This window comes from Azolla caroliniana, unplaced genomic scaffold, assembly GCF_043228905.1.
Source record: "Azolla caroliniana isolate FFs.n. ecotype wild unplaced genomic scaffold, voAzoCaro1.0.p SCAF_7, whole genome shotgun sequence".
NCBI classification, from domain to species: Eukaryota; Viridiplantae; Streptophyta; class Polypodiopsida; order Salviniales; family Salviniaceae; genus Azolla; species Azolla caroliniana.
The window spans coordinates 12,884,430-12,907,321 of NW_028230442.1; the positions used below are offsets into that span (position 1 = coordinate 12,884,430).

At 39.6% G+C, this 22,892-nt stretch overlaps 1 protein-coding gene across 2 annotated transcripts; it reads left to right on the plus strand.

The window, feature by feature from the left end:
- Positions 1-1,243: 1,243 nt before the first annotated feature.
- Positions 1,244-22,407, plus strand: LOC147861995 (Galactose oxidase/kelch repeat superfamily protein). Of its 2 annotated transcripts, none has more exons than XM_087322335.1 (16): positions 1,244-1,380; positions 1,723-1,820; positions 16,166-16,307; positions 16,421-16,449; positions 17,603-17,699; positions 17,788-17,843; positions 18,051-18,158; positions 18,538-18,594; positions 18,699-18,790; positions 19,651-19,735; positions 19,842-19,994; positions 20,071-20,180; positions 20,257-20,448; positions 20,527-20,630; positions 20,746-20,836; positions 22,013-22,407. In XM_087322335.1, exons 1-16 carry the CDS (start codon positions 1,322-1,324, stop codon positions 22,085-22,087), a joined length of 1,548 nt encoding a protein of 515 aa, XP_087178461.1. In that variant the 5' UTR covers positions 1,244-1,321; the 3' UTR covers positions 22,088-22,407. The 2 variants fall into 2 exon arrangements, with proteins under 2 accessions (XP_087178461.1, XP_087178462.1); XM_087322336.1 differs by having other exon boundaries at positions 18,705-18,790.
- The last annotated feature ends 485 nt before the right edge of the window (positions 22,408-22,892 follow it).

Below are 22,892 nucleotides of genomic sequence, written 5' to 3' on the forward strand. Positions count from 1 at the left end.
GGATGATGCAGATATTAGCCGATCGACATCCGGATATGTCATGACTTATGCAGGGGGAGTTGTTTCATGGCAGTCAAGGCTGCAAAAGATGGTTGCATTGTCAACCACGGAGGTAGAGTACATGGTAGCTGTAGAAGCCGGCAAGGACAAAATCTGGATGAAGGACTTCATCGGAGAGCTAGGGATCCAACAGGAGGAATACCGGCTCTAATGTGATAGTCAAAGCACCATCCACCTTGCAAAGAATGCAGCCTACCATTCCCGGATGAAACATATCCAGCGGAGGTACCACTGGATCCGGGAGAAAGTAAAAGATCAAGAGTTTGTGTTGATGAAGATCCACACGGAGGAGAATGGGTCGGATATGTTGACCAAGGTGTTGACAACCGACAAGCTGGACGTGTGCCGAAAGCGGATCGGGCTGATGAGACATCCCATGCCGGAGTGAAAGGGGAGATTGTTGGGAAATCGGTCTCTTCGGATGGGACCCGATGATGAATGAAGAGGACTTGGTGAGAATTGGAAGAGATTCGGAAATCGGAGGAGACGCGGTGAGAACCAGAAGAGAGACATATTTGTAAATATGTCTTGACCAAGCCTATAAGCTATATTTGTAAATAGCCCTAAGTTCATATAAGTATAAATATGACTTAGGGCAATCACTTTACGGGTGTAGTTGTATTGTTGTACAGAGAGAGACAGAGACAGCGAGAGAGTGTGAGATACAGAGAAATACTTTGTTGTAACCACCGGTTGGCGAAGAAACAGAGCTTGAGGTCATTGCCTCCAAGTCTCTGATTGTACCCCCTTTTCTTCATAGTGATAGTTGGAGTCTGTGGGCTCCCGTGGTTTTTCCCATTCAGGTTTTTTCACATAAACATCTTGTGTACTCTCTTTTATGTGTACTTCTATTCCCATTCCTGTGTTGCACTCTTATCGAAGTAATTCAAGACTCGGTCGTGGCTGAGCAATATTCCGCGCTATTTCCTAACACTTTGTACTATTGTAGTAAGTTAGTGACGGTGTTGTTTTCTTTCTTAAGAAAGCCATTGTTTGAGAGAGAGAGAAAGAAAGAAATATTAATCTCTTCAAAGTTATCTCAAGATTCGAACTCTTGACCGCTTGTACTATAGTCAAGTGTTACAGCACATCCAAATACATGGTCAAGTATTATTTGAGAGAGAAAGAGAGAGAGAGAGAGAGGTTATTCTTTCCCATAGATTAAAAAGCAAGAAATCCCATTTTTATTTACTCACATACATGCATACATGGTCTGCATATTTGCTTTTTGCTTAAAAGCGTAGAATTTCTTCCTTTCACAATGCGATGGGTTCAGTCTGCAGTGGGAGATTTTCGAGGTATCCCACCATCGCCGCGAAGGTCTGTTGTTAACTATCGATTATCTTCTGATTTGGCCGCTGAATCTGCAGTTTTTTACTGTATTTCAGCTTTCTGCTTTACTTTCATTTAATTTAATTTTCATTTTTGCATGTGATTTCTCTTTAGGTTGATGCTGCTAATGTTCTTTCCCTCCCGTTATTTCTCGCATTTGATATTTCTGCGTTAGTCGATTTATTTATTTAACTGAGCTTTCTGTGAATACTTTCATTGACGCAAACTTTTTGCATCCCTTCTTATTATACACATACACGCCTATTTGAATTGATCTGATTTTTCAACATTTTATTTATTTGTTTTCTATCTGATCTAATTTGTGAGCAGTGGGCATTCGGCTGTCAAAGTGGGAAGATCGTATCTACTAATATTTGGAGGCCTCTTCGAGAAGAAGTTTCTGAATGATCTCACTGTATATGACATTGGTATGCCCTCTTTACATTAACGTTATATTAAATTAATGTCTGTAGAAGTCCAAATTGGCTTATGATGGAACCAAATGTTACATCCGAGTGAATCTTATAGAAGAATGGTAGAAGAAGAAAAACTAGATAGTATCCAAGTTTTAACAATAGGCAAAAGCCATATTCCTTCTAATGACTCTTTCGAACAGTAGGGAGTTTCGTTCTCCAATAACCCCAACCTCACATTCAATGGGGATAAGGGCTGTATGTTGAATAAAGACATGAGAATGTCAATGGTGATAGTAGTGGCCCGGCCAATGTTGCTTGCAGAAGAAGGAACAAAATATCAAATGCAGAACAGAGAAACAAGAGTAAGAGCAAAGAAAATTATGATATTATATGCTACCAGTGTGATAGGAAAGGCTATAAGAAGCTTGAATGTAGGTACTTCAAGAAAGAAGTTGAACGTAGAGAAGAGGCTCTCGGGGACCTATATGTATCCCTGCCTTAAAACATTTCAATTGCCAAGGTCCTTATCTGGTTAGTAACTGTCTACCAAACACAATTACTGTACAAGGAATGCTAACTGAAATTTCGGGTTCATGACAAACCAGTCATCAATCTTCATCATCCCAACAAGCCATGCAAGACCTAGCAACTTGGTTCCAAGGGGTATCTGTTGAGAATCAAGCTCAACTTGTGTGAACATGTACTTATGAAGAAAAGGACGATGTGTGAAAAAGTGTGTGAGGACACTTTATTGTAATCCGTGTAGTTGTCGAGTGTTAGTGTGGTCAAAGAATATTAGATATTCTTATGACAAAATCGTACTCAAGTGAATATCTTGGTTAGATTTCACCAACACATTTAATAGGGCAGTCCCTTGAGGACTTCATTTAGTTTAGTTGATGATCTTTAGTTAATTAATATAGCTCTCTTAAGTGCATAAGCTGTCATCCCCCTACTGTGTGTCTTCTTATTTTTTGGTTATTCTCTCTAATCCTTCTCTTGCGTATACACTCACTCTCTCTCTCTCTCACTATGCTTCTGAATACTCAACTCTACTAGAGTTCGATTCTTTACATGGTATCAGAGCATAAGGGTTAGAGATCCTTCACTGAGTTCTACCATTGAAACTGTGTGAGCAGCTAGAGACGTTGTTCAAAACTTGCTATCGTCGCTGTAGTGTTGCACAGCAAGAGGCTCACGTTAACAGGATCATATGAATCAAGCTAAATCAGAAAAATGAATGCACAGATGGGTAGCACACTTCTAACAGAGAAGCTGGATAGGCACAACTACGCATCTTGGGAATATAAGATGCAGCAATACCTAGTTGGGCAAGGGTATTGGAGTTATATCGAGGGAGCTCAAGAAACAGCCCCCGATATTACAAATCCCAACTACCCCACATGGCAGCAAGGCACCAGTAGGGTGATGTATTGTTTGGCAACATGTGTGCAAGATCACATGTTAAGCTATATTCGTGATGCGAAAGCCCCAACAGAAGCGTGGAAAAACTTGAAGAAGATTTTCGCGGCGTCAACCACAGCCAGAAAACTTCAACTCCGGCAGGAGTTGAACAATATTTGGTAGGGGGATATGTCCATGACGGACTATACCCTCGGATCAAAGACTTATGCGATACCCTTGGCTCCATCAATGTCGCAGTTGATGATGACGAGATGGTGCATATCTGCCTTGGCGGCCTTGCACAAAAATATGGCTCATTTCGAACTGCCATAACAACAAGAGAGAACCCCCCAAGCTTTTTTGACTTGCAATCCATGCTAATGGTTGAGGAGAACCATACACGGTCGAAAAGCACAACATCTGATGGGCAGATGCTATATACACATGATGATCTCGGTTGAGGTCACGGTCATGGTCGTGGAATTTGGGTGAGGAATGATTGAAGAAGAGGTGGACGATGTCCACAACAGTTTAATTCCTCTTCATGTGTTTTTATTGACCTTCTGGCCAGTACAAGGAGTGCGGAACGGTGAAATCATCAGTGGGTTGTGGATAAGTCGAGAGGGAGAAGAGACCACCAAGATCGATTTGAGCGCACCTGAATCGTCGACAAAACTTGGTGTAGGCGTGGATTAGACGAGATAAAGGGAGGGGAGAGGGAGATGAGGGATCAAAACACTAATAATAAAACTCTAATTAAGAATAAAACACTAAATAAGAGTATCGGATTGTGTTGGACAGCCATCTCGTGCACCCTTCCCCCTCCCTATATGGCGCGCTGTTTGGGACTGCCCAAGGCAGCCGATAGACATTCGCGCCGTCCCTCCTTCCAACCCCTCATCCATGCTTACAACAGCCTCACCTCTCACGTTTTTAGAACCCTTACTCCCCTTTCTCTGTTCCCTCCTCACATCCCCCTTTGTCTTCATATGGAGGCAGTCTCTATCCTCCCCTCACCTCTCCCTCTCAATTATTTCCATATCTCATCCATGCCTCTGCATTACTTCCCGATAATCTAACTCATGCCCCCCCCTATTTTGCCCCTAATTCACATAATACCCCTCCCCCTCCTTTATCTAATTTTCATTCGCCCCCCCCACCTTTTTTTACCCCATTTGTTGAAAACCCCCCCTCTAACTCATACTCTACCCCTCCCTCGTATCTTAATAAACCCCCTTCTTATTATCCCCTATAATATAAAAACCCCCTTCACCCACCACACCACCCCTCCCTCCTATCCTAATCATAAACATTATAGAAATACACTACACCCCACTAATCCTCCCCCTACCACACACCATAGGAACCCACCTTCTAGCCGACCAAAAAATGACTAGCACGGCGTGCTAAGCGTGTTAACAAACACTTTAGACACGCTGTGCATCCTTGTAGACGCCTATTTTATCTTCTTAATAGGACCACCTCCACCCCAGACACTTTTATGTGGCTAGGTAATACAAATACATCTTTCCCCTTCCGCCCATGCCAGAAAATATCCAATAGTAATAAACTACAAAAAAAGTTTTGGAAACCGCTTAATGCTACCCTTCGAATAGAAAGTAAAATTCACAATTTATCTAAACACCCCCTCACAAATAATGAAACACAATTGTTAAGCTTAGGACTCAAATACATTCTACCACCCTCTCTACCTTCCACTAATACTATCATTAAAGAATTTGCTAGTTTAAGTAGATCTTTACGTTTAAAACATTTCTTTAGAGACATGGACTCACACCCCCTTAATCCATTTAAACTACCAAATCCTAACTGGAATCCACCATCTCAATATCCCCATCTTGAAAATATTATTAAAAAACATGAAACCCTCCTTTTGTCTAAACTCCAACAACCTAAACTCAAACCCGTTAGGACACCATTTCACCTTCGCATAGCCCTTAAGAGACTTAGGAAAAACAACCAAATTATCATTCTTCCGGTTGATAAGAACATGGGAGTATGTGTTCTAGACAAAGATACCTATTATGAAAAAGCTATAAACAACCTCTCGGATACCACCACCTATAGAAAAGTAACCCATTTTCCATTAGAAGAACTCTTATATTGCCTTAATAGTATAGTGCAAAAAAATCTAGGAACACTTTCCTTTATCGAAGCTAATTACATACTCCATAAACCCCTAAAGGGATATCAAGTATCTAATATTTACTTTCTCTCTAAACTCCATAAAACACCCATTAGCTTTAGACCCATCTGTTCTTATATATAACTCGATATTCGAGCAAACCTCGAAATGGCTACATTTTCAACTTTTACCCATCCTAGTACTCCAAAAACAATACCTAAAAGACTCACACTCCCTCATCGAGAAACTAGAACAACTAATCCCCCCTCCTAACAGTTTCATCTTCTCTTTTGATGTAGAATCCGTTTATCCTAGCATCCCCCTAAGTTAGGACTCGAAGCACTTCGCCATATCATCTCCCCACATTTTTCCTTAGCCAAGTCTAATCTTATCTATACCCTTAGCGCTCTAACCCTAGAGTATCACTACCTAACCTTCGATAATCAAGTATACCAACAAATCAAAGGAACAACCATGGGTAGCAACTTCTCAGTTGTCTATGCATGCCTTTTCTTATCACACGTAGAAAACTCACAAACCACACCCCATCTCTTCCATTTTACTAGGTACATACATGATGCATTTGGGGTTTGGACAGGTACGAAACCCTAACACTTAGACTACCTTAGTTTCTATAGCCTTATGACCAATAACTCTATTATCCTTACGATCCATACACCCCCCACTAGGCTCCCTTTCTTGGATATTTGGATCAATCTGAGAACTCTAAGTTCTCCTTCAATTGTTTCCAAAAACCATTAAATTCCTATCAATATCTTCCCTTCTCTTCAGACCATCCCATGCATGTTAAACAAAATTTTATTTCGAACGAATTAAAACGTTACCTAGTTAGAGAAAGCACACCTATAGGGTACCTAGAAATGAAAAAACGTTTCTTCCTTAGACTCATTAGCTGAGGTTACCCACCCCATTTCATCCTTAAAGCCTTTAAAAAACATCCTTTCTCCCTTAGGAATACTCTCATCCATAAGCATAAAAACAAATGTTCCCTTGCTTAGGTACTCTAAAAACTCCCCTAAATTAGGCATCCACTCGTTTTTACAAGACTTACACGCCGACCTCAGCCTAGATCCCCAACTAAAAGACATTCCTAAGCCTTTCATATGTTGGACTAAGTCCAAATCACTCTATTATTATCTAGTCAAAACTAAATATATTAGATCCCCAAATCCCCATTAAAACATCACACTTACTATGTATTGCTATCTATCTATTAGAACTAAATATAATAGATCCCCAAATCATCCCTTCCCATCAAACTCATTAGGCTATCCCTCTCTACATTCACTACCTCCCTAACTCCCACATCCTCCTTTATACACATTCAAAACCCCTCTCTCCCTCTCATCCATCCCCACCACTCCCCTTCTCTCTTCCCCGCCATCGTAGGTGCTTCCCTCGCTTCGGAGACATTTCCATTCTGGATCGACCTATGCTAGAGACAATATATCTAACTTGAGGATGTCACATGTGCCAAAAACCAGATTCCCTCATTTCTTTTCTTTTCATGTTATTTACTTTTATATTTACTGTGTAGTATTTATTTTATTTTGATTTGTTCTTAAAGATGAGACAACACTTAAGATGTAATCTCTTATTTGGTCTTATAGGCCAGTTTGGCCTCTTAAAAGACGTTAATATATCTTTCTTTCTTCTTTCATCTTCCCTTATATAAGCCTCTCACATTTTTGTATATGGTCTTTAGCACTGATTCGCTCATATAGAGCGAAACATGTTTGCCAAAAGACCTTTTCTTACATAAATTGAAATTTGAATTCTCTCTCTCTCTCTCTCTCTAATGCTAGAAGTCAACCCAGGGATACAAAAATGGGCTTCAGACCAGGACATAACAAAGGGGTTACAATTGATCAGGCAATGACAATTTGCCGTGCACGTAGGCCTTGGCCCCATGGACCACGACCTCGACACCCTTGTCATCGACAGATAAAAGCCATTATCTCCCGCCATCGTAGGTGCTTCCCTCGCTTCGGAGACATTTCCATTCTGCATCGACCTATGCTAGAGATCTTCCAAAGACAAAAGTGTTTCCCAACCTGATGATGTATGGTTCGTGGACTCAGGTGCCTCAAATCACATGACAAGTCATCAAGAATGGTTCATGAATTTGAGGGAACTCGAGAGACTTGGCGTGATGGAGATCGGTGATGACTCCACACACATGATTTAGCACATTGGAGATGTGGCCCTTAACAATCACGACAACAAGGGCTACATGAAGGATGTACTCCATGTATCGACAATCACAAAGAATTTGGTCTCGGTTGGCCAAATTGTCGAACAAGGAATGCAAGTACGATTCAACCAGGAAGGTTGCTTCATTGAGGATAAGGGCCAACTTATCGCTCATGCAAGAAGAGAAGGTCGCATGTTTATTCTTGATGCGACTGAGGTGAACACAACAATGTATGCAGAGGGACTCAAGGCTGAGTCTGATATTAAGTTGTGGCACAAAAGGGTTGGCCATGTAAACCTCGGTAAACTGCGATCAATGCAAACAAAAGGGGCTGTGCACAGATTGCCACGATTTACTTACGAAACATCCTGATAAAGTATGTGAGGCGTGCCAACTAGGCAAGCAACATAGGCATCCATTCCTAAGTGAAAGAAATGTGAGTAAAGGCTTGCTGGACGTCATCCACTCAGATGTATGTGCCCAGCTCAAACAACGACAATCGGTGGGTGTAGGTACTTCGTTACCTTCATTGATGACTATTCGTGGCATACTTGGATATGCCCGACGAAGTCGAAAACTGAGGTCTTCTCCCACTTTCTCAAGTTAAAGAATCACGTGGAAAATGAGATGAATCGCAATATTCGATGCTTACGGTCTGATGGTGGCCAAGAATACTTCTCAACCGAGTTCAAGGCCTTTCTAGAAGAGAAGGGGATTCGCCGGGAATTCTCTTGCCAGTACACACAACAAAACGGTCTTGCTGAGCGGAAGACGCACAATTCTTGAGATGGCCTGCACCATGTTACATGAAAAGAACATGCCCAAGATCTATTGGGCAGAGGCAGCAGTTACGGCTGTGTATCTCATCAATAGGTGCACGACCCAAGGTGTCCATGACATCACCCCTCACAAGAAGTATTTTGGGACAAAGCCAGACCTTTCGCACTTGAAGGTTTTTGGCAGCATTGCATTTGTGCATGTACCCGATGAGAAGGGGAGAAAGCTTGACCCAAAATCGGAGAAGATGATCTTTGTCGGTTACTCACTTGAGCAAAAGGGTTATAAGTGTTTTAACCCTATCACTTGACAATCATGAGTAAGCTGAGATGTGGTATTTGATGAGGTGACATCATGGTATGGCCCAACATTAGTGACCCCCACTGTGCTCGAAACAAGTAGATCTGGAGCAGATTGTGAGAGCGAAGAAGAAGAGATGCTGACGACCATTATGGGTGGAGAACCAATAGAGAGTCTGCCTGCACTCCAGCTGACTGGACCTGAGGAGTCATCCAGCAATCAGAGTCTTGCACAACATGAAGAAACCTTTGATGTGGTGCTACACCCGTAGAAAGAAAAAAAGGGCAAGATGCCTGTGCAAGAGGCCAAAGACATGACATCTGGTGAAGACTCAGATCATTCACCTCGATCGGTCGACAACAAGTATGAAATGAATAAGGCCCTGGAGGTGACCAAAGGAAAACTCCGTCAATCGAACTGACAAAAGAACCCGATAGTTAGGTTTGGGTACAATGAGTACATGGCTCACCACTATGCATTCATGATGAAGGTCGCAGTAGACCAAGATAACAATACTTGGGATTTAGTCCCATCCTCTGAAATCAAGAAAAAGCCAATTGGTTGCCGCTGGGTGTTCAAGATAAAGCATAATATGGATGACATGGTCAATCGGTTCAAGGCTCGTCTAGTCACCAAAGGGTATGCTCAAACCCATGGCATAGACTATGAGGAGACATTTGCCCCGGTGGCAAAAATGACCACCATGAGGACGGTAATTGCACTCGCAGCACGGATGCTGTTTGGGTGGGCAATGCATCTGATAGGCGAGCACTGAGGCGGAGTATAGGGCCACAATTGTAGCTGCTTTGGAAGCTGTATGGCTTAAAAGACTGTTGAAAGACTTCAAAGAATTGGTGAACAAGCCAATATTGATTCACTGCGATAATCTCAGCAGCATCCAGCTCGCAAAGAATCCGGTGTTTCATGTCCGGACTAAGCACATAGAGGTGCACTATCATTACATCCGTGAGCGCATATTGGTCGACGACATTGACCTCCAATACATTGGCACCAACATGCAAGTGGCTGATATTTTCACTAAGGCACTTGTCTCGACAAGCTACGGCAATTTTCAGAGGATCTAGGCCTTAGACCACTCAATATGATGAGCTTGGGGTGGAGTACAAGTACAAAGACGTAGAGGACGACTTTCCAAAGCCCGGAATTTTTGAAGTTAGAGATAAACCCGACCCTTTAAGTGGGAGTTTGTTGGGTACAAAGGTTCAAGAACTCTCCATTTGTACGTTAGGCCCCTTCGCACTATAGCGCTTTTAAGATCTCTGGGACATATTTGGGTCACTTGGACAGTGTGATTTGACTTAAGTGCCCTCAAATCACGTTGTAATAAAATAATATACCTTTACCCCTGAAACAGATTATTAAGGGACTCCAAAAACCTATGTATGTTTCTTCTCCTTCTTTGTTTTCTTTGCATCTCAGCTATTTTCTCTCTTGTCACTTTTTCTCCAAGTCTGTTAAACACAATTGGTAGCAACACACACCTGTTGGTCTCCTCTTATAGCTAAATGGATAACTACTACATTATACTCAAGGGCCGTCATGAGAGAAAATGATCTCATTATGCATTCCTTAATTAGACTGAACTCGATACGTTTGGGTGCCTAAAGGCTAGATAAAGAGCCTTAGAATACACACTTGCAACCTTGCTTAATTTTGATAACTCTTTATTTGTGATAGCCAATTCAGAGCCAACACCCTTGATAGAAAGATGTGATGGTGTGGTCAATTGCTCCAAAACACCAAGGGAGTGGGCTGCTGTGTGAGGAGAAAGAAAGAAGAAAGAAAGAAAGAAATATTAACGTCTTTTAAGAGGCCAAAATGGCCTATAAGACCAAATAAGAGATTACATCTTAAGTGTTGTCTCGTCTTTGAGAACAAATCAAAATAAAATAAATATTCCACAGTAAATATAAAAGTAAATAAGATGAAAAGAAAAGAAACGAGGGAATCTGGTTTTTGGCACACGTGAGATTCTCAAGTTAGGTATATTGTAGCTTTTGTCTTCGAAAGATCTCTAGCATAGGTCGATGCAGAATGGAAATGTCTCTGAAGCGAGGGAAGCCCCTATGATGGCTGGAGATAATGGCTTTTATCTGTCGATAACAAAGGTGTCGAGGTCGTGGTCCATGGGGCTAGGGCCTACGTGCACGGCAAATTGTTATTGCCCGATCGATTGTAACCCCTTTGTTATGTCTTGGTTTGGAGCCCATTTGTGTATCCCATGATGGACTGGACTTGTAGCATTAGGAGTGATGGGGCTAAAGAAAGTTGTGATTGTTCTTTGTGGATGAGCTTGTGTGGCTGTATTCTTCAACAACTTTTCGCGATGTCTCTTGAGCTCTAGCAAGAAAAGTCCTAGGCATCGTTGGTCCTCATATTCGATTACCTTGTGTAGTGGGCCAAAACCTTGTTTAGAGAGGCAATGGTATCTCCCTGTGATTTCATAAAAGACACTACAATGACAAACATAGTGTTCCTCAGATTCCACTCCTTGATTACACAATTGGCAAATTCTCTCTTCTAGAGGTAGTCGTGTATATCTGCCTACCTCAATCTGTAGCTGATGTGATGAAGTTCTTAGCTGCCCTATCACACTACGCAACGCATAGGATAGATGTATGTCCATATAAGGTGTCCTGATGATGAATCCATCCTCCAATGTATGTAAGAAGTGCGTCTTATAGTGGGCCATCTTTGTACCAAGTGGTATTTTGGGGCTGATCCATGTTATCTTGTTTTCCAAGTTAATAATATCAGTCCGGATCACTCTATTCTTTTCCACTTTGGTTGTATTTTGGTGGGGACAGTCCAAGCTATATTGGAATGGCGGTAGTGCATTTATACTCATGCCATGTGACTCGAACCATTGCAAAGAAAGAAAGAAGCCAAAATGGCCTATAAGACCAAAGAAGAGATTACATCTTTAAGTGTTGTCTCGTCTTCGAGAACAACAAATCAAAATAAAATAAATATTCTTAGTAAATATAAAAGTAAATTGGATAAAAAGGGACGAAATAATTTGGTTTTCGGCACATGTGAGATTTTTAAGTTAGATATATTATAACTTTTGTCTTTGAAAGATCTCTAGCATAGGTTGATCCAAAATGGAGAGGTCTTTGAAGCGAGGGAAGCACCTGCGATGGCAGGAGATAATGGCCTACTTGCGCAACAAATTGCGGTTGTCCGATCTATTGTAACCTCATAGAGAAAAGTGTGCAGAAAAATGAAGAGGAAACCCTAGCCGCTAAAAGTCCCTATCTCATTGTTGAGAATGATTAAAAGTTATAACAGCTAGCCCAACGGCTAGTTAACTCCAACAACTAGTTAGCCCAACAGCCAGATCTTGGCCTTTATAAAGAGGAACTTTCCCCTCATGTAAATATGAGTGATCTCTGTATTTTCTCCCTCCTGTTGTGACATACCAATTTATATTATTGAACAAATGTGGCTTCTCATTTTTTCTATTTGGTATCAGAGCATAGATCCGCCCCTCTGCAAAACCTTAGATCAGCCCTCTGCAAAACCCTAGATCCACCCCTTTGTTGGTATGTCAACAATCGTAACAACACTGTCCTAGAATCCAAGAGAAGAAAGGGGGTTTTTCCTTTTGGGATGACATTGCAATGTGATTGAGAGGTGACTTGAGAAAAGAAGTCAGAAGAGGAGAGCAGAGATAGGCTAAGTTGAGAAGACGGATGAGGTGTTCTCAAAATTGAATGAGGATGAGGTGAAAACATTGGTGAAATACATGAAGCAGGCTGAGATTGTAGCATATGGAGGTCTGACAGGAACACAACCACCACCTTGACTTGAACTCCTCCCAATTGAGTTCAAACTCGATGGACCAACCGCATACTTGAGTTGGTCGCATCGGATTACGGGTGCCTCGGCAAGGAGAAGCCTTGACGGCTACATAACGGGAGAAGAGAAAGAACCTCATGTTAAAATGAGTAGTGAATGGAAACCATGGAGAGCTACCCACATGTCTTTGTATATGTGGTGTCTCAACTCCATGGTTCCATCAATCGCCACAACTGTTGATGGAATTTTGAGTGTGAAGGAGATTTGGGAGAAATTGCAAAAGACGTATGCTGGGAGGGGAAATAACATGAGAGTATTTCAAATCGAGCAGGAGATAGATGCCGTCTGGCAGGGAGATAGGATGATTTAGGGATATGCCATAGAGCTGGAGCATCTATGGGCAGAATATGATCATTTCTTGCCTGTGACAATGTGCAATGATCCTCAATGTAAGAGCAAGGAAATTTCTGCTCAAAGAAAAACCATGCAATTTTTGAAACATCTCAACCTGTCGTTTGATCAAAGAAGGGCAGTTCTTCTAGCCAAGGCCCAAATTCCCACGCTTGATGAGGCAATTGCGACTATGATATAGGAGGAGAGTAGAATGAAGTTGCTCTTTGACACCACCGAACTTCCAGGGGTATGATCGGTACTAATGGTGTCAAATTCAAGCGGAAGTGAAAATCGAAAATGCTACAATTGTGGTGAAGCTGGTCATTTAAAGAATGTTTGCTCTAAACCATCTAAGGAGAGAGAATATGGAGAACGTGGACAAACTAGAGGTCGTGGTCGAGGGGGCTGAAGAGGTGGAAGAGGAGGTCACCAAGCAAACCTGATGGTAGCAAAAGAAGAGGAAGGAACTAAGGTGGTGTTCACGAAAGAGGATCAAGCTCTCTTAGAAATACTTAGGAGGAAGCAAAGAGCTGCAGATGATACTTCATTCATGTCAAGAGGTAATGTTGCCACCTAGGCTTATTCGGCTACAAGTACTAGCAACACAAATACTCTTGCCTCTACACTAGAATGGATAATTGATTCTGGTGCATCTAGGCATGTGACAGGTAATGCTAGTGAATTCTCCTCGTATACCCACATAGCAATGCCAGAGAGCATTCAAATTGCTGATGGTACAACACAACTTGTAGTTGGTATAGGTACAGTGAAATGTACCTACTCTGTGACATTGTCTAATGTGTTGCATGCTCCTTTCCTAGTAAACCTATTATCCATAAGTTCTATCATACACCAACTAAAATGTGTTGTTTCTTTTGATATTCCCAAGGTGATATTCTAGGAGAAAGGGACAAGTCGGAGACTTGGGATTGACACATGGCATAGCGGACTATGGTATTTGGATCGTGAAGGGCCGGATTCAGCATTAGCATCTATGGTAGAAGGAACATATGTAAGGGGATCTAAAATGAGTTATGAGAACTTGTTGATACTTTACCACCAACGTATGGGACATATCTCTTATGGCGTTTTGAGTCGGGTGTATCCACACCTTTTTGAAAAGGCTGATAAAATAAAACTTGTTTGTGATGCATGTGAATTTGGTAAGCTTACTAAAAGCTCATATGCTAGTTCAGGTCATAGGAGTTCCCTTGCATTTGATGTAATACATTCCGATGTTTGGGGACCGTGTTCTACAAGTTCTATTAATAGATATCGATATTTTGTCTCTTTCATTGACTGCTTCTCTCGTGTGACTTGGTTATATTTAATGAGGAAAAAGAATGAAGTATTTGCTTGTTTTAAAGGTTTTCATAGAGCAGTTCAAACTCAATACGGTGCAGTAGTAAAAGTGTTGAGGTCTGATAATGGAATAGAGTATGCTAACATTACATTTAGGGCATACCTCTTAGATCAAGGAATACAACATCAAACTACATGCCCATATACACCAGCACAAAATGGAGTAGCAGAGAGGAAGAATAGACATCTTCTACAGGTAACAAGAAGCATGATGATTTCTATGAATGTCCCAAAGCAGCTGTGGGGACAGGCAATTTTGATGGTGGCCGCATTGATCAATAGAATACCCACTAGAGTATTGGCATGGAAGTCTCCATGTGAGTTGTTACAAGGGAATAACTCTGGAATCCTTCCTTTGAAGGTGTTTGGATGTGTGTTTTGTAAAGGACAGTAGACCATCTGTAGGAAAACTTGATCCTAGAACTGTGAAATGTGTATTTGTGGGATACTTTGCCACACAAAAAGGCTATGTTTGTTGGATTCGAGTAGAAAGAAAGAAAGAAAGATATATTAATGTCTTTTAAGAGGCCAAAATGGCCTATAAGACCAAATAAGAGATTACATCTTGATTGTTGTCGCGTCTTTGAGAACAAATCAAAATAAAATAAATACTACACAGTAAATATAAAAGTAAATAAGATGAAAAGAGAAGAAACGAGGGAATCTGGTTTTTGGCACATGTGAGATTCTCAAGTTAGGTATATTGTAGCTTTTGTCTTCGAAAGATCTCTAGCATAGGTTGATCCAGAATGGAAATGTCTTCGAAGTGAGGGAATCACCTACGATGGCGGGAGATTATTTGTGAACATGGATGTGCATTTCAGAGAGTTGGAGCCATATTATAAACAAGAGGTAACTTCACCCTTTGATGACTTAATTGAGACTGAAAATATAAGGGAAGGAGATAATGGTGAGAGGTTGCTAAAAATAGGATCAATTCCTTTGCCGATCCCTACATCAGCTGAGAAACAAGTGAGCGTAGGAGATAAGGAAGAAGAAGGAAAACAAGACGAGGAACCTATATGTGTTGGGACTGAAGCTGAGGGGGAGCTAAAGGTGTATACACGGAAGAGGAGGCAAAAAGAAGGAAATATGAACACGTGTTCAGTGCCACTTGTGCCATCAAGTCATGGGGCACCGATGCTTTGCTCTTTATCATGCGTGCAATCATTGACACTAAAGGTCTCTCTAAATCTTTCCAATGATTTTCCTTGTTAAGATTTGGTCCCCACGTTTCTACTCCATAGAGAAGAGTTGGTGTGACCAGTGTATCAATTAACCACAACTTAGTTCTTGGGGCCTTTATCCCCAACAACCTCTCACGTAAAGGACCAAGGAGGCCCCTTTAAGCTAAGTATCTCCCACGATCTGAATACAGAAAATAGTGGATGTTGTGCCTTGGGTAGACACTTTGTGAGAGCATATCAGGATTTTGTGAAGTATTGACCTCTAGCACCTCTTTGATGAAGTGATATTTCACATCGATATGCTTTTATGCAAGCATGAAACATTGCATTCTTTGCCAAACATATGGCACTTTGGCTATTACATCCAAGAACAGGTGCCTTTCCAAGAATCCTAAACTCACTGCACAAGTGGGCTAACCAAATGGCTTCTTTGGAAGGCTTTGTGGCTTGCAAATGGGTTCCATGAAGGTATTAATTGCCACGCCCACAGTTAATGGAGAGTGGGGCTCCTGATGATATTTCCAAAAGAATTTGAAGATAAATAAGCTTTTGATAATATTGGATCCTCTAAAGACTAGGACTTCCAATCATTGCCTCTTGCCCTTCAGACCTAGCTCAAAATTGATTAATATTTCTTCAATTTAGATGTGAATCTCTTATGTAGGCTTTGGGAACATCAATTTTGAAATTAAGTACTGTTGAATGGTCATTAAGAGTACGTAAACACTCATATAGTTTGATATCTCCACAGAAAACAAAGTATGGTTTCAACCTACTTGTACGGGAAGTGCAAGCGATGGTGAAAATGCTGGGCCAAGCCCACGTGCATTTCATGTTGCTGTTGCCATTGACTGCCATATGTTTATCTTTGGAGGGCGGTCTGGGAGGAATCGGTTTGTTTACTTTCTGCTTTTTCTGAATTTTACAAGCCTTTGGAATTTGGTGGTTTTCTTTGTATATCTATCAACTATTGCTGTAATTCTACTAATATTTTTGTATTTTGCAGGTTGGGAGATTTTTGGATGCTTGACACCGGTAAGCATGAGTTTTTGTTGATGGCATCAGTTGTTTGACATGGATACTGTAGTTTTGTTTTTCTCTTTTATTTCTGACATCTAACCTCATCCAAGGTATCGTAAAGTTCATATTTCACTAATTAGTCTAGATAAAACCAGCTCTCGAAGTCTGGACAAAGTATTTTCTTTATATACTCTTCTGTGTGGCTTTTTTATTACCAAAAGTTGATAGACAAGAAATCTGGAAAGCCTAAAATGGTTCCCCCAAAAATATCCTTAAAGGATCTTTACTGATTCCTGGACAATCAGCAGAATGCCTATCCCTTATCTAACAATGGCAAGTATTGTCATGATGAGATGAATGCATAGCTCTGGCTAATGGAGAACTTGTCAATCCATTCATGTCATGATTCCAATGTGTGATGATCCACATCTTTCGAATTAAGGAACCCTGAAATATGCCATGATTGTGATGCATAAAATGGTGCGTTAGCAACTTTAGAAAGTCTTCTATACAATGAATACTTCTGATGCATTCTATATGATGGTGGTGTCTTTCTGGTTAAAAGTTGGGTGAATCTCTAGCATGAATATCATACCCTCAATTTTGGTCAACTTTAAATGTCTATAATCATCATGGTTATATTTGCTTATCAATCACAGGATTTCTAAATTGAAGGCTGGGTATGTAAATTGGAGTAGGTTACTTCAAATCTGTCATTTACAGTAGGTTGCTTATCTAATGGTTGCAATCTTCTATTCTAATTGGATTTCTCTAGAGGCAGTAATGGTAGGGCTAGGTTTGATGATGACAGATGTTGAGCATGATAAATGTACAGTGCTTGCATATGCTCAACAAGCCTTTGACAGAATTGACTGACAGTCCAGATGTGTAATTAATATTGAATCTTCAGTTTCAGCCTTCATCCAGCTTGGTGATTTATGCTGCAAGAATTGTTATTGAATGCCTCTATATGTAACTTCACTTCATGGTCAAGTACTTCTATTCTACATGTCTATTTTATGACAATGATGGTATATTATGGAGGATACAATTTGTTGGTATTTCATTTGTCACCTTGATGAAGTGAGTTTTTTGTGACTGATTCAGTAAGCTGATTAGGAACCTCAAAACTTATTTTCCATCAGATTTATTGGTTTATTTCATGCAGATATTTGGCAATGGGCAGAACTGACAGGTTTCGGTGATGTTCCATCACCACGAGATTTCTCTGCTGGTGCTTCAGTTGGCAATGGAAAAGTTGTCTTGTGAGTGATTGGTGCTTTCCTGTTGGATTATAAAATTTCTCCATGATGCATTGGAATGAAGAGCTCTAACATAATACTGGTCATGCAGGTATGGTGGATGGGATGGATCAAAGTGGTTGTCTGATACATATATCCTAGACCCAAGTAAAAAACAAGCTCAATCTCTGTTGTGTAAAAGAGGGGCTTAGAATTTTGTCACACATTACGCAATTTAGAATTTGTGTCTCAATTATTTTAAGTCCCTTAGGTCACCTGCTCTTGTTTAAAATTGGAGAAAGAAACCATCACAAATTACAGACCTTAAAATCTCATAGTTATCTCTATCAATTCTCCAATTTGTAATGAATGCAGGCTCTTTGGAGTGGACACAACTCCCTGTTGTAGGACCAACACCTCCACCGCGCTGTGGGCATACAGCAACTATGGTTGAGAAACGTTTGCTTATACTAGGAGGCAGAGGTGGGCTATTTGATTTCTTTATCTATTGACATTTAATGCAAAACATTTGATGTCAGTTCTTAGTGATGTGATTTCATGTTGATGATGTAATAAAACTTTCATATACTTCTATGGAATTTTCCTTCATTAAAAATTACGACAAATAAAACTTCAAGTGAATCTGATTTAGATATTTAGATAAAGTTAACTGTGCACAATATTTTTTCTGAAATCTGAGAAGCTATATTTGCTTTATTTCATTGAAGACACTGAAAATCCATTTAATTAGAACTGTTGTGTTGAGAGTATCCTGGTGAATTGTGTGGGTGCAACAGTTGTTATGTGCAATTGATAATATAATTTCTTATATATGGCCATGATATCTACTTTTGAAATTTAGGCGGTGGTGGTCCGATCATGGGAGATTTGTGGGCTCTAAAAGGGCTTTTTGATGAAGGTTTTACTCTTTTCGACGAAACATAGTTATCTTAGAGAATAGTACATCTTTTTTTATTAGATCCATGTCCAACACTTATTGTAATACTATTTTCTGCAAGAAAGAAAAAGATTCACCAGCTTGGACACAATTAAAGCTACCCGGCCAAGCTCCTGCACCTCGTTGTGGTCATAGTGTCACTGCTGGAGGACATCAAGTAAGGAAAGAATGAGATTGCATGGTTCTTTTCTTATCTGTATCTGTATTGTAATCACATGGTTAGATAACACTAACTGATAACATTTCTGATGGTAAGTATTGGTTTGATCTCTTAGAATTTTATGAGTAACTATTTAAGGGAAATATTGCATCGAGGATTTGTTTTACCTAAACCTCCTTTTTATGTGATAGGCTCAAACAGGAACATGCTAGAATTGCATGGATGCCATTAGGTTTTAAATGCACGTAAAAAGCATCACTCTTATAATATACTTATCATAGTTCACACCCAGCTCATCTAGGCAATATCAGGCTGGGTTAAGGATGAATTCAAACTAAACCTTACAACAATTTTTGAGTGCTGCATGAAACTGCAGAAGAAACTGGCAATACCTGTTGCTTATGTACCATGAGGTATATTTACACCACAGAGCATTGGCTGAACAATTATTATCAGTTTTTGGCATGGACCAACGATGTATACGTCTTTGAGGAGCTTGAATGTCTGTTTATGCATGAAGAAACAATGGTATCCTTTCAAAGATTACCTTGAGTGCTTTGTGGCTAGTTAGTAGTGCACCTATTTGGTCATATTAGTATGCCTACATTGTTGATATGTTTAGGCCACAAATAGCTTGGAGACAGAATTCATTTGACTTGACAAAGTTTGTCTCATTAACCATTAAAAACTGCTGTTGCTCCCAGTGATGAATCTTGATGTTGCTAATGATTAATCTTCATATTTCTCTAACATGCCCATTCTTTGGGTCTTCTATCCATTTACTTCTCTCTTTTCTAATTTAGATCAATATGGTCTAGCTTTTCTGTTTCATTACTGTGTGGATTGATTATGAACAGCTACTGGTATTTGGAGGCCATGGAACTGGAGGATGGTTGACTCGATATGATGTATATCATAATGATTGTATTATTTTAGACCGTGGTATGTCTACTCATATTTAATTGTATTAGCTTTGAACTGTGATATCCACTAATGAAGTGTAGCTTTGCATAAGAATTAGTTTGATGTTGCTCTGCTGCTATTGCAGAATCTGTTCAATGGAAACGACTTGCACTAAATAGTGAATCTCCACTTCCTCGGGCATACCATTCAATGACGAGAGTTGGAAACCAGTTTCTGCTGATTGGTGGATATGATGGAAAGTCAACGTTTGGTGATTTCTGGTGGCTTGTTTCAGAAGGTATTGTAATTTGAAATTGATATGCATAACTCTGTTTGTGGTTACTCCAATTGTTGGACAACATCACCTGTTACAGATGATCCAATGGCCAAAAGAGCATTGCAGTCACCTCAAAAACAGCCAGATTCTGTACCCCGTCTTCCTGAGAAAACTACATCATCCCCAGAAGTAGTAAGAGATAGTATGGTAGGAACATATTTCAAGTGAGTTATTTTGCATCTTTGTTTTATCAGTATATGTATACTGATCATTCTCTTGACAGGCACTAGAGGGAGGATTAAATTCTCCATTAGCCAAGTTGCGTAGACAACTAGGATTGCCGCCCGTTTCTATATTACCAGAAATTGGTGATTTCAAGGCAATCAACGAACAAGTTGAGAAGCAATTAGTAAATCTAGGATTGACATTGCTTCCCCTTCAGAGTGCTTCCTTGGACAGGAATGCCGTTATAAAGGTGGCTAATTACAATGTGATATTGAATACATAACTAATTAGCAATGCATGTTTTGGCTGAAATTCGATTATGTTGCAGTCGGTCCGCAAGCATTGGATTGAGTGTGATCCACGATCAGTTCATTTGAAGGAGCTAGATCCTTTGCTACATGATTATCAGCAACTAGTTGCCTCAGCACAGGAGTATGTTAAATTGCAAACAAATATAAACAGTTTTGACCTATTAAATAATCAATTTTTTTGGTGCAGATTGAGTGAGAATTCTTGTTATCATAATATTGATTTGAACTGTAATCAGAAAATGCTGGAAGCAATCAGGTTCCAGAAATGACTTTCCAGGAATCAGCACTATGAAATTTCGTTTCTTCCACCTAAAAAATGCCAGACAAGTATGTATTTTGTTTGTCCTTCCCTTTTCTCTACTCTTCCTCGCTGCCCCAGTAGTGCACAAAGATAAAAGCAGCAATAATGAAAGTTCTAAGGAAAAGGGATGCAGAATATGGGCATCATTCTATAAATGTAGTGCAAAATATTGTGCTCTTGAAAAACCAAACCAATATCTGAATGAAACCTGTTCTCATCATATAAGAGACAAAAATAAGAGAGGAAAATCTCATATCTTGAAGATGCAAGAATCTTGAAGGTGTCTTGCATGGTCTGATGCTTCTATGAAACAGTCATTAGGTATTCTAGTACTTGAAATTGACAAATCTTGTATTTCATTATCTAGACGGAACTGTGCATAAATCAAAATTTTACTAGAGGGATCTTCATTTTTTTCATCGGTGTGATATCTTACCATTGACCAAATCCTTCATGAAAATTATGGCTTAGCACCACTGGTATGCATTTTATTTTTTTGCGAACGCCTTGCCCTATAATACCAAGCAGGACTTAAGATTAGGTAAGGCCTAGAGTTGCAAACTTGTCTTGGATATTTTACTCATTTGCAGTTTGTTTTCTGGATAGAACCTTTTAAACTCCTCCTTTATGGAACTATTCTAGGCTGAAATTCTTTATGACAGGAGAAATTGGCGGAACCATTCTTGGCGGAACCGTTCTGATTGAATTTTAAATGCTCCTTTCCCGTTTATCTGATGGTGGCTTTGACTTGTTCAATTTTATTTCCTTCCAATAATTCATAGAAGTATGAGATGCAATCAAATGCATAGAATTGCCTTATAGGAGTCGCAATAGAATTACCAGAACTAAATTTTCTAGCCTAGTCTATCTTCGATTTTTTTTTTCTCCATAGATTTTTACCATATGCTTGAATGTAATGTAGACTTATTGACCAGCTAATTCTGTATTATATGAGGTTTGCAATTTCCAGTCACTTTCCTTAGAATTGCCATAATAAGCATAATTGTTGTAATTGTACTTCAATAGTAGTATAAGCAGCATTCTAGTTCAACCCCTCGATTTTGCAAGATCATTGAATATAATAGTGACATGAGTAAAGATTAGAAACCCAAGTACATGTTTTACCATTCGGTTATAGCCTCTATGTGAGAAAAGAGTGAGCCTGTGAGTTGATTAATTCAATTTTTTGTTGTCTGGAACAGTTACGCATAGATGACATTCAATATCTTTTAGAGGAGTACAAGCTGCTAGTTCAATCACACTCTTTGGAATTGTGAGAACATAAGTTTTAAGCCATCCTCGGAGATTGGAGATTTTATGTTGATGAATCAATTAAAGGGCATGTTTGGGACGATGTATGAATAGTGTACAGGTTGCAAATAAACTTTTTCCATTTTTTTGCTAACAGTTGACAAAATAATAATTCTACTTTCAAATCACCCCTTAGTTTGTCACATTTGTTCAGCTAACATTTGTCACATCTTCATGGCCCGACAATGTTTATCTTCAGTAACATTTAAATGGGTTTCTTTAGAAAAGCTATTCTTAGCAGCATACAAGATGAACAAAAGTTTAATTTGAATTGTTAATAAATACACTTTGACGTTTACCTTGTCAGGATATATGTTATGTATGTGTGTGTATGTATGTATGTGTATGTTTACGTGTATGTCTGTATGTGTATGTACATATATATACATACTTAGTATGAACCATACGTACCATACGTGCATTCACATTCGAGAATGTTTCAATCATTCGAGCATGGTAAACACCCTCGAAGTATGGTAAATACCATACTTTTGTATTCATTATTTATTATAAAGTAATTTTTTATAAGGTAAGAAAGTTAAGGTAAAAAGTGTAAAAAAAAACATAAGAATGTTTTGATGACATATGCATTCATTTGTATTTGTATAAAAAAGAATGTTTGCCAATGCATTCGAGTATATTACGTACTACGTACTATGTATACATATATATAATAGAAGGTTGGCTTTTAGTCATAGAAAATACCATGCTCTCAAAAAAGGATATTATCTTGAAACACCATTGTTTGCATGTACATCTTACTATATCCTC